Raw genomic sequence first — 11488 nt, 5'->3', positions numbered from 1 at the left:
CGACTGCAGGCAGCATGCCCACCCTTCCCAGTATGGCCTCAGGGAAACAAGAACACCCTTCCCACCCTCTTCCTCCACCTGGTCACTGTGGAACACCAGCCTGTGCCCTACCCTCCATTTTCCAAGGAGGATTTACCACCCAAGCCCACCAAAGAAAGAGGTTTCATTTCATCACCAGTTTATGGTTGGATATCTTTAATGTTCAAGATACATCATGGAGACCTGAGGAAGAAAAGGAAGAACCAGCAATACGAACTGCCCAACCCCCCCACTGCAAGGCACATGCATTAACCCAGGCTGGGTGCCTGGCTCACCCCCCAATTTCAGCCAGGCACCAGTCAGAGCAGGACTTAGCCCAGCTGGCTTGCTGGAGCAGCTCTTTCCCTCTCCCAGTGTTATGGGGCAGTACTGCAGCACACCAGCTAGCCTGATCCTCCTGCTCCACACTGCACCCTACCAGACCCTTTCTCTGCCAGGAAGCTGGCTCAGGGCTGGGTATGGAGCCTGCCTCTGGGAACAAGCCACAGGCCCACAGAGATTTAAGATCAATCCAGAGGACATCTGTGTTTGGCAGGGCTGCCTCAAAAACCTGCAAGCCATCACACCACGAATTAGGCAGGTGTTCCCTAGTACCCACTGCTTCCCACAGACATCCCTAGCTTTTCCAGCCTGGAAGAGAACACTTCCTGCCAAATTCTTCCAGAGAAGCTGACAAGTTTTTCAAGTGACTTGGTTTATAGCCTGCAAATGCAACAGCATGTGACACAGAGCCACAACTCAGGAGGCTTCCTGCTCTTCACATGCTGACATTTCAGCACTATAATCCCACACAGAGATGGACTAGCAGCCAGAGAGGATCCTGGAAAGCTTTCTCTGCCCATGGGCTGTTTGCTCCAGACACAGCAGCCTCAAGTCTGCAGCTGGAAGTGTTACAGAAAAGGCAGAAAGCTCTCCCATACTGCATGCACCCTACACCAGCAGACAGGGCACTGCCTGCCACACTTCTGGCTCAGGCTCATCCCTGGAGAGCAGAGGGCATTTAATCTTAACATTCTTTTGTTGGGAGAAAACATAACCAGGATTCACTGCTGTGAGAGGTGAGGGCTTGGCTCCTGTGCACACTGCTGCCAGCCAGGCCCAGCAAATCCAGTGCAAAGTAAAGCAGATGAGTCTTTGGCACGCTCAAGAGTTCAATGCCATGAAGCTTCACTCACTCTGTGTAGTGAACAGAAGAACAGGCAGAAGTTCTGAGAGACAGTCCTTAGTTCTTCAAACTCTTCAATACTTAAATAGGCAAATACTCTCATGTGCAAATGACGCTCAGATGGCTGTAAAACACAAGTAATGCCACTTAGTGCTCAGAAGTGTGCCACACCCAGCCACCACAGCCCGGGTGGGATGGCCTTGTGCGAAGTCCGCGGCGAGCCCTAGCCAGGACAAGCTGCTCTGAACACAGAAGTGCTTTGGGCAGCACCTCCAGGCAATGTCGCACGCTGACAGGACATGAGGCACCACAGAGGCCTAGCTTTCATTCTTCCAGGCTGATGGAAGGGCAGTGATGCAGTTTGGAGCTAAACATTCCTAAAACTCTGCACCCATGGACTAACAAGTGTGAGAGCACAGAGGTGCCAGGTGTTGGACTGACAGAAAAACCACACAGAGCCATAGCTCAGCACTGATGGAGAGCAACCCCCAAGAACACACAGCACACACAAACACCACTGACAGCTGTTTAATCTCTGCTGTGGCTTAGAACAGGCACGTGGCTCCCACCAAGGTCAGACAGCAGTGCCAATGGAAGGGGCATGTCAGAGTCCAGCGAGTCCATGAACCGAGTTTACCTGCCAGGCACTGCGCCTGCAGCTCGTGTTGGCAGAGGGGGTACACTGCAGCCTGGGCCCCCCACACCACATCTGTAAGGTCGCACTGGCAGCAGAGGCACGTCGAAGCCTGTGGAGCAGAGCCCACAGGTGGTATCCAGTGGTCACACCAGCAGAGGTCACGTCACAGCCAAGGAACTCTCTGCCAGTTGCACCTCACGTGTGAAGATCAGGCCAGCAGAGGGGCACAGCCACGGAGCTGAGCCCACACACGGCGCTGGATGGTTGTGTGCTGTCACTGAAGGTCACACTGAGACACATCTCGGTCTAAGACGCAGAGCTTAACACATGGAGCCCACTGGTCACGTACCGTGTCTGGAGGTCACACCAGCAGAGGGGAAATGTCATAGCCTGACAAGCAGACCCTGTACGTGGTGCCTGCCAGCTGTGTGGGTGCCCACTGGTGACACGCCATCCCATGGCAGCAGGGCAGCAAGGTGGGGGCCCCAGTGACCGCACAGCCCCGCTGTCACTTTAAGCCGTAAAGGACGGCAAAAGCCAGGACAAAGACGACTCCGACCGAGGCCTCTGCGAGCAGCCGGAAGCGTCCCCGGGCCGCCGACTCCTCCCGGCGGAGGCGCAGCTGCTCCCGCCGCGCCCGCAGCGCTTGCTCCCGCTCCAGCTGCTCCCCGTAGTGCGCCCGGTAGAACGCGTCGAAGTTGAAGGGCGGCGGGACGGGCCCACGGGAAGCCGCGGGAGGCGCTCGGGGCGGCGGCGAGCTGGCGGCGGCCGGCCGGCCCGAGGGCTTGGGGGCGTCACGCAGGTCCTGGTCGCTGAGGAGGCCGCGGTCGTACTTTCGGCGCAGGGCAGCGCTGCCCAGCACCCGGTAAGCCTCGCTAATGGCGGCGAAACGCGTGGCGGCGGCGGCACTGCCGGCGTTGCGGTCGGGATGGTACCGGAACGACTGCTCGTAGTACGCCGTCTTGATCTGCGCCGCCGTCGCCGTAGAAGGGACGCCCAGCACCTCGTACAGGTCGCGGCGCACCCGCGAAGCTCCGCCGCCGGCCGTCTGCCCGCCGCGGGCCGGCGTAAAAGAAAAGCCGGGCCGCGGAGCCCACGGGGCGGCGGGCAGGAGGCGCCGGAGGCGGCCGAGCGCTGCCGGCTCCATGGCACCGCCTCAGCGCGCGGCCGCCGCCATCCTCGGGCGCGCCCGGCTCGGGCCAGCGGCGCCGCGCGCTGACGTCACGCGGCGGCATGGCGAGCAGCGGGCGGCGGCCTGAGCACCGCGGGCCCCCGGAGCTGGTGAGCGGCGCGGCGGGAGGGGGCGAGCGCGGCGGGCCGGGCCGGCCCCGCGCGTCCCGCGCCTCACCGCTTTCGCCTCTCTCTCGTTGCAGTTCTACGATGAGGCCGAGGCGCGGAAGTACACGCAGAAGTACGGCGGGGCCATGGCTGCGGGAACGGGACGGGTCCTGCCGTGACGCGGCGGGGGGGCGGCGGGGGGTTGAGGGGGTGCCTCGTCATGGGGGGACAGCGAGGGAGCTCGCCGGGGATGCGTGGGGGGCAGCTGGGGGGTGGTGGTGGGTGTCCTGCAATGAGGCAGGAGGGCTGGCCCCGCCATGTGGCGGCGGCGGTGGTGGTGAGGAGGGTCCTGTCGTGAGGCTAGGAGGGGGTGAAACCCGACCGTGAGGCGGTGGTGGTCAGGAGGGTCCTGTCGTGAGGCTAGGAGGGGGTGAAACCCGACCGTGAGGCGGTGGTGGTCAGGAGGGTCCTGTCGTGAGGCTAGGAGGGGGTGAAACCCGACCGTGAGGCGGTGGTGGTGAGGAGGGTCCTGTCGTGAGGCTGAGGAGGGGGTGAAACCCGACCGTGAGGCGGTGGTGGTGAGGAGGGTCCTGTCGTGAGGCTGAGGGAGGGGGTGAAACCCGACCGTGAGGCGGTGGCAGGAGTTGCCGCCTGCTGCCCATGCTCCCCTGGCCGTGCCTTGCAGCTCCCGGGTGGTGGAGATCCAGTCGCAGATGTCGGAGCGAGCTGTGGAGCTGCTGGGATTGCCTGAGGACCGGCCCTGCCTCCTCCTGGATGTGGGGTGAGCGGGGTGGCACATGGGGCAGCTGGGAGGCTGAGGGTCCCGGGGCTCTTTAGCTTGGAAAGAGGGAGACTGAGAGGGGATCTTACCAATGCATATAAATATCTAAAGGGTGGCAGATGAGAGGATGGGGCTGGGCTCTTTTCAGTGGTGCCCAGTGACAGGACAAGGGGCAGCAGGCACAAATTGCAACCCAGGAGGTCTCACTTAAATGTAAGGAAAAAGATTCTTTGCTGTGAGCTTGCCAGAGCGTTGGAGCAGGCTGCCCAGAAGGGTTGTGGAGTCTTCTTTGGAGTCTTTGAAAACCCATCTGGACATGTTCCTGTACAGCCTGCACTAGGTGAACCTGCTTTAACATGGGGTTAGCCTAGAGTATCTCCAGAGGTCCCTTCCCACCCTCACTATTCCATAATTGAGCACCTGTGGCCCTGAGCCACCCACCTGTGGGTCCTGGGGAGCAGAGCACATCCAGGCCCCATGGCATTGGTGTCTCTCTGTTGTGGGCTGCTGTAGTGTTGTGGCTAGCTGGTGTCACCCTCAGACCAGCTCTATGATCTCTGTGACTTCCCCTCTTCCTTCCTTAAGCTGTGGCTCTGGGCTGAGTGGGGATTACATCTCTGAAGAGGGTCACTACTGGATTGGCATGGACATCAGCTCAGCCATGCTGGGTAAGCAGGCCCTGTACCACCTCACCTCACAGCTGGTCCCCAAAGGTGTGAGCTGGTTGCCTGAGCTGTGCTCTGTTTTGTGCAGATGTGGCTGTGGAGAGGGAGGCGGAAGGAGACCTTCTCCTTGCAGATGTGGGTCATGGCATTCCCTTCAGGCCTGGCACCTTTGATGGCTGTATCAGGTGAGTTTGTGAACATAAGTAGTGTCTCTTGATGCTCCACATACCTGCATGGTCTGTACAGCACATTTGGTCTGCATATGGTGTGTAGCAGATGAACACAACTGTCCTCACCAGTTGCTCTCTTTGCTCCATGCAACTTGATTCCACTTCTCTGAGTTTCTGGGTGGCAGAAGCAGCTTCTGGCAGCTGTTTCCTAAGTGGTGCTTGTCTCTTGTGTGCTAGTGAGCTAGGAGGTTTATTGAAGTAGATTGAAGATACTGTCAGGAGGGTTGAGACCTGCTCCAAGGAGGGGGAAAAAAGAAAGTGTGTCTGTACCATTGCTCAGCTGCAAGGTTGGATGAAAGGTTTGGTGGTTGGTTTGGGGGTGAAAAGTTAGGTGATGGGAAGAGAAACACTTTTCTGCTTAGAGAATACTTCAGAGAGGAGCAGGAGCTGTGTGTTGCTGATCATAGAATTGTTTTAGTTGGAAAAGACCTCTAAGGTCCCTGAGTCCAACCATCAGCCTAACACCACCGTGGCTATTACACCATGACCAGAATGCTCTGTTTGGGTTTATTCATTGGCAAGGGCCACAGTTAAACACAAGTTACTTCAGCATCTGGCCTAAAGGGGAGGCTTGGTGGTTCTTCTGTGCTTGAGTAACTACTGTGCCCTGTTGGGTTTGGGCATAGTGAGTCTGCAGAGGGAGGCTTCTACGTGGAGAAAATGAAATCATTTCCCTGAAGCCTAGCATGTGCTTAGTGCTGGAAGTAAGCTCAGAGGGAGGTTACAGTGCTGGAAGTAAGCTCAGAGGAAGCTCTCTGAAAGAATCAATGGCTCAGTGTCCCAAGGGTCTCTTTTTTCTTCCTCAGTATTTCTGCAGTGCAGTGGCTTTGTAACGCTGACAAGAAATCACACAGCCCACCAAAGCGCCTCTATCGATTCTTCTCAACTCTTTACACTGCCCTGGTAAGTGTCATGCTCTCCCAGTCAGGCCTCTGCATGATTTTACATCCTCTCTGGTGCATTTAGCCGGGTGTTTTAAGTCAGGTATGTTGAGTAGGGGATGCTCTGCTAGGAAGATCTGGCAGCACCCCCCTGTTTCTCTGTTTCTTTGCCTGCCCATGTGATGCCCTCTGTTACCCCTGTGCCTTGCTGCGCTGCAGAGGAGCTGGCTCTGCAACCCCTGGGAGAGCTCTCAGGGAGGTTCTGGGGAGGTGGGCCCTAGTGTCTGGGCATGGAATGACTGGAGGGGTTTCCTGCACTGAGACAGGTTTGTGACTGACTTTATTTCCTGTAGGTCCGAGGATCCCGAGCCGTCCTGCAGCTGTACCCTGAGAACTCAGAACAGGTACAGGACAGCAGTCAGGGGGGAAGAGGCTGTGTCCTCTGCTGAATGGGGCTCTTCCATAGTGTTTCACATTGGGTCTGTGTCTCTGCCCCTCTTGCCATCTGTAAAGCTCTTTAAGAACCCCCCCCAACATTTGTAAGGAGAATGCCCCGTGCAGTTTCTGTTGGTTGTCTTGGGCTGAGCCTTAAAGAAACTGCCAGGACACCATCTGAATCTCCCATCCTGGATTTTCCCCTGCCTGTGTGATTTGAAGACTGGCCTGTAGCAACCAGCACTGCACTAACTCCCCAGGGCTGGAAAATCCAGCCCAGTATCCCTCCCCTAGAGAGTCTGCTGTATCAATTGACCCAGGGTAGGCTCAGAAGCAGGAAGAAGCAAATAAAGGCAGGGGACTGGTGTCCAAATGGTGTCCAGATGCAGAACAAGGACTTTGATGCAGAATTCAATGAGCAGGAACGACCCATCTTTGACATGCACAGTTAGCTGTGGTGGAGCTGAGGTCTCCTGAGCATTGCTGGGGGGTGACCACTAAATAATTTCTGCACATGGTTTGTTTTGCAGCTGGAGCTCATCACAGCCCAAGCCATGAGAGCTGGCTTTACTGGGGGAATGGTGGTAGATTACCCCAACAGTGCCAAAGCCAAGAAGTGAGTCCTCTGTGTGTGTTTGGGGTGAGGCCTGGGGTTAGCAATGTTTGTTGGTTTGGGTTGTTTTCTGTCCAGATTGCTCTCTATCCCCTGATACAGTCCTGGACAGAGGGTACAGCATAGGTCTGACTTTGTTACAAACTCAGTTTGCTTGGGGACTGGGAATTGCAAACTGAATCAGTTTCATGCTCCTTATTCTTCTTGTTTCAGGTTCTTCCTTTGTCTCTTTGTTGGGACATCTGGCACGTTACCAAAGGTGAGGAGCTCTGCAGGGCCCCAGAGTTGCCTTCCTGTTTGCTGGGTGATGTGGGAGAGCTGAGTGAGAGCAGGAGCCAGGCAGCAGCTCCTGTGCAGATCTGACTTCAGTTAGACATTTGCTGTCAGTCTCGCCAACGTTTGCTCTCCCTGAGATCTGGTTTCTTTGCCACAATTTCTGGAAGACTAGTTTGTTCCTGCTCCAGTCCTTCCTCTTGCAGAGCCCTGGCTTCCCCTTAATTTAGATGCCAGAGGAGAACCACACTTCCCAATTTTGCTTTTCAGGGCCTTGGTACTGAGAGTGCTGCTGAAGAGATGCACCAGGCAAAGTTCACCAATGAGAGGTATGTAGTGGGTGAAGCTGCAGGTTCTCCAGGAGCAAGGAGTGTGGGCAGTGCATGGGCTGGGGTTTGCTGACAGGATCACAGCACTGCTGTGTGACAAGTGACTGAAAGGAGGAGACTGGGAGGGCCCTTGGCAGCCCATATGCCCCCCTTGATGGGCCCCAGGCACAGGGAACAGAATGGGTTCGTTTGAGAGCTTTGCTGTGGTGTCATGAGGCTGTTGCTGCTTACCTCAGAGCTACAGCTGAGAACTGTCTGAGGTGCACTTTCTGTCTGGCACTTGGCTTTGCAGCCCAGTGCTGTGGGTCAGTGGTGATGGGAGGAGGCATGTTGGCAGTGCTGGTGACAGCAGAGATGGCTGATTCTCTGTGGGGAGGCAGACTGCTGTGCCTCAAGCCTAGTGTTCCCGTTCTTTGCTTAGCTGTGGCCTGGGGGGTTTCTCCTGCTGGCCAGGTCTCCACCCATGGCAGTGGTGCAGGAAGCAGCCTCTCTTGCAGCCAATGGGAGAGACAGAAACCAAACAACCAGAGGAAAGTCGTCATGGCTGCCTGGAGCTTGTGGCTGCCATGTTTTCCTGCCTCTTACACTGCTGTTCTGTGCTCGTCTAGGCCAAGAGATACTTGGTCTTGGAGGGCAAGAGCAGAACTTGGTGGGAAGCCAGAGGCTCTGCCTGCTTTGTTTGAAGTGCAGCAGATGAAGGTGGTTGTGCTTGAGCTCATACTTCCCCAGGATCCCAGAGCCCAGCTGCTGTGTCAGCCATGGCAAGGGGAGCTGGCCTGCTGCAGCCATGGCTCAGAGCTGGGGGCAGCCTCCTCCTGCTGGACTGTTTGCCTGCCCCAGTGCTGGCTGAGCCTCTTTCATCCTGGGGTGGTTGGAGGGGTAGCTGCTGGTTTCATAAGGCAGTGTGGTGCCCAGTCCTGGGTTGCTTCCTTGAGGGCAGAAGACTGCCCCTCACCTCAGTGCCCCTCCAGCTGCTGTCTGCTCTCTCGGCAGGGCGCGCTTCAGAACCGCCAAGGGCAAGTCTGTGAAGAAGAGCAGGGACTGGATCCTGGAGAAGAAGGAGCGCAGGCGGCGACAGGGCAGGTGAGTTCAGCTGCTTCTGCCTCAGCTGAGGCTGACTCTGCTGGCCTGGCCTGCTGCCATGAGCCCTCTTGCCAACCCTGCTGCCATGAGCCCTCTTGCCCTGCGCTCAGCTGCTCTCTGCTGTTCTCCGCAGGGAGGTGCGAGCAGACACCAAATACACAGGCCGGAAGCGCCGCCCTCGCTTCTGAACTGCTCTGCACACTGCTGCCCAGCAAAGTGGTGTGGTGGTCCTTCCAGCAAGCCTCCTGTGGATGGCACAGATGGACACCTCAGGCCTGGGACTGGCCAGTGTGGTTCTGGAAGGTGTAAACTGGCTCAGCTGCTGCCCAACAACGAAGCTTCCAGCCCTGTTTTCCTGGTGAAGGTAGAGTGGCAGCCAGTGCACTGGCCACTTGGTGTCTGCAATACCATTACTTATTTTCCTGTGACTGCTGTGAGCCACCTGGAGCTCCAGGTGAGCCAGAACATTATGTTCAACCTCCTCACTAAACAGTCAACGAGTCAGAAGCCTTGCTGTGTCCTGCCCTCAGCACAGCGGAGCACAGAGGTGGTAATGTAGCACCTGGTTCCCTGCCAGCTTCCCCTCTGCCTGCAGGCAGGAGGCAGACAGCACAAAGGTGTGTGGCCCAGGAGGGCAGACCTGCCTGCTGGCAGAGGTGGTGGTATTCCCTTGGTGGTTGCTCCGGTGAGTGCTGCACACCAGACCCACCCTGTATATGTTTACAGGGGGCTGGTGTTGTCTACACCCCAGCCCTGCTTCCCCAAGCGCCTCCTCCCTTCCCCTGAAACAGTCAGGTGCCAGCTAGAGCTTTACAGTTACAAATGTTTATTCTACATAAAAATTCCACAAAATGGGAAGCTGTTTTGCACCCAAAGCTTTGGGAGAAGAAAGGGAGGCTAGCAGAGAGGGGGAGGAAAAAGGTGGAGGAGAAAAGTGGCAACATACAGTGTCATCCAGCCCAGTGAGACAGAGCAAGCCAGGGTCAAGATCCACATAGAAAACAAGGACACTTAGCTCACAGTACAGCAACAGTAACAACTCCACGGGGGGAGTGGGGAGGGGGCTGGGAAAGCCTTCAAGTACATTAATTACAAAAGAAACAATCCCCAGTTCAAGTGCAAGCTGTGCGTGCCCCACACTGCTCCTGGAATACTGCATCGCCAGGCTCCTGGCGCTGGGAGGGCAGGTGGCACTTGGAACAGGGGTGGTGGAACCCAAGGGACAAAGCAGTCTGAGGGTGGCAGGGGACTGGGGAGAACTGGGGATTGGGGGTGGGGAGGGAAGGGCTGGAAAGAAAAAAAGTGAGATGTTCTTCCCAAAGCACAACCACAGGTTTGGTGATTCGGTCTGTACATGCAACGACAGATAGGTACAAAGGAACTGCAGGGGCTTCCCATAGTGCAGGGGGAATTATTGCACCAAAACACCCTCCCCTCGCTGCGAGGACAGTGTGAGCCTGCCTGTGGGGCAGCAGTGGCAGCCTGCTCCTCGGCCTCCCTCGTGTCACAGCCTGGCACCACCGCCGCCTGCAGGACCTCCGGCACAGTGCAGAGGGCAGAGTCAGCGACTGTGGCCCCGTCTGGCTGCTGCTGCTGGGGGGCTGCTGGCGCTGGTGGTACCAACCGAGGAGGAGCAAGCGCCACAGTCCCGCCAGTGCTGGTCTGGGCCTTGTGCCTTGCCAGGGGTGGGCCACAGCCCTGATGGTGCGTGAGCTTGTGCCACAAACAAACCCAACAACAACAGAAAAGACATCTTGTGGTAGCAGTGGGCATGGCTGCAGGGTGGGAGCCTGAGAGGAGCCTTTGCTGCCTGCCAGCCCAGGAGCAGCCCTGCCAGCAGTGTTATTGCTTCCCCGAGGAGGGGGCCTGGTCTTCTTGCTGGCTCAGCAGAGCAGAGCACAGACTGTGTGGCAGGGAGCTGCACAGGGGCAGGAGCAGTAGACACTTGCACCATCACCTCCAGCTCCTTTTCCTGTTGCCAAAGACTCTCTACATGCGTGCCTCCTGCCCTGGAGGGGGTGCTCCAGAGCCAGCCTGCTGTTTGCAGGGCTCCTGGTGCCCCAAGCCCTTTGCACAGACAGGCTGCAGCGCTGTGGCTCACATCAATCACGGGACTGTGAAACAAAGGGGCTCTGGTCGGCTGTTCCCATGGCCACACCTGCTGGGCAGCTGAATGCAGCCAGGGGTTGTATTTTGGGACCTTGGGTAACAGTGGCAGGGAAAGATCCATGTCTGGGTTGCTGCTGGGCAGAGCTGCACCTGGGGAAGGCAGCACTATGTCTTCAGCCCTGCTGCCTTTCACCCCCTGCCCATCACACACTGGGCCAGCACTTGTGTGGCAGCACCCAGCCAGGGTGGAGCAGCCCCCCTCCACCTGGTGGGAGCAGGGAGGTGACATGCTGCCTGCAGCTGGAGTACTTGCTGCCATCAGTGCCCTCTTTATGCTACCAGCATCTGGACTTATGCCAGTCTGTGCCTGTGAGCTCAGCCCCAGGTGCCCACCCTGCTCTGGGCTGTTCTGTGGTGCTTTGGCATGTCCGTGGGCCAGCCAGAGCCTCCGGAGGAATGTGAGGATAGAATCCTGCCCTCCAGCCTGAGGAAAACAGGGCCATGGCAACACAGGGCTCCTCCCAAGCTGCCAGCAGGCTCAGGCCACCCCACAGTGGTAGTATCCAAATAGTGGGTGTGACAGGGCACCCAGATGCTCCCACAGCATGCCACCAAGTGCAAGTGCCTCACTGGACAGCCCAAGGGATGAACAGGCAGAAGGGCACTGTGCAAGGAGGACATGGCAGGGGCAGGAAGATGCCAAGAGGTGGCAGAGAGCTGGAGAGAACAGTCAGGCAGTGCCCTGCTCAGGAGCTGGTAGGATAAAGGAGGAAGGCTGGTGCTCCTAGCTTGCAGGAGGTGGATGCAATAAGTGCTGCTCCTGGGACCACGACAGGAGAAAGCCCAACTGCCTCCAACCCCCAGCTGTGGGTGCCTACCTGGAGAAGTGAGGCTGGAAGCAGCCCTGCTTGCTGCTGGGGGCTGTGGGCGTCAGAACCAACCCCCAGCTCCACTGGCCACAGCCCAGGCC

The 11488-nt window shown here is 57.6% G+C and overlaps 2 protein-coding genes across 2 annotated transcripts; one reads left to right on the top strand and one right to left on the bottom strand.

Annotated features, from left to right (window-relative positions):
* Positions 1–1202: 1202 nt before the first annotated feature.
* On the bottom strand, positions 1203–3089 carry DNAJC30 (DnaJ heat shock protein family (Hsp40) member C30). The gene has a single exon (XM_054167117.1). The coding sequence runs from the start codon at positions 2986–2988 to the stop codon at positions 2350–2352; it is 639 nt and encodes a 212-aa protein (XP_054023092.1). The 5' UTR covers positions 2989–3089; the 3' UTR covers positions 1203–2349.
* BUD23 (BUD23 rRNA methyltransferase and ribosome maturation factor) lies at positions 2988–10569 on the top strand. Its single transcript, XM_054167116.1, has 12 exons — positions 2988–3122; positions 3215–3252; positions 3805–3900; positions 4486–4568; positions 4654–4750; positions 5602–5698; positions 6030–6080; positions 6642–6727; positions 6938–6983; positions 7268–7326; positions 8320–8409; positions 8543–10569. The coding sequence occupies exons 1-12, from the start codon at positions 3075–3077 to the stop codon at positions 8595–8597; spliced, it is 846 nt and encodes a 281-aa protein (XP_054023091.1). The 5' UTR covers positions 2988–3074; the 3' UTR covers positions 8598–10569.
* Positions 10570–11488: the final 919 nt, after the last annotated feature.

This window comes from Dryobates pubescens, chromosome 13, assembly GCF_014839835.1.
Source record: "Dryobates pubescens isolate bDryPub1 chromosome 13, bDryPub1.pri, whole genome shotgun sequence".
Taxonomy (NCBI): Eukaryota; Metazoa; Chordata; class Aves; order Piciformes; family Picidae; genus Dryobates; species Dryobates pubescens.
This window is presented reverse-complemented; position numbering and strand designations above follow the sequence as displayed.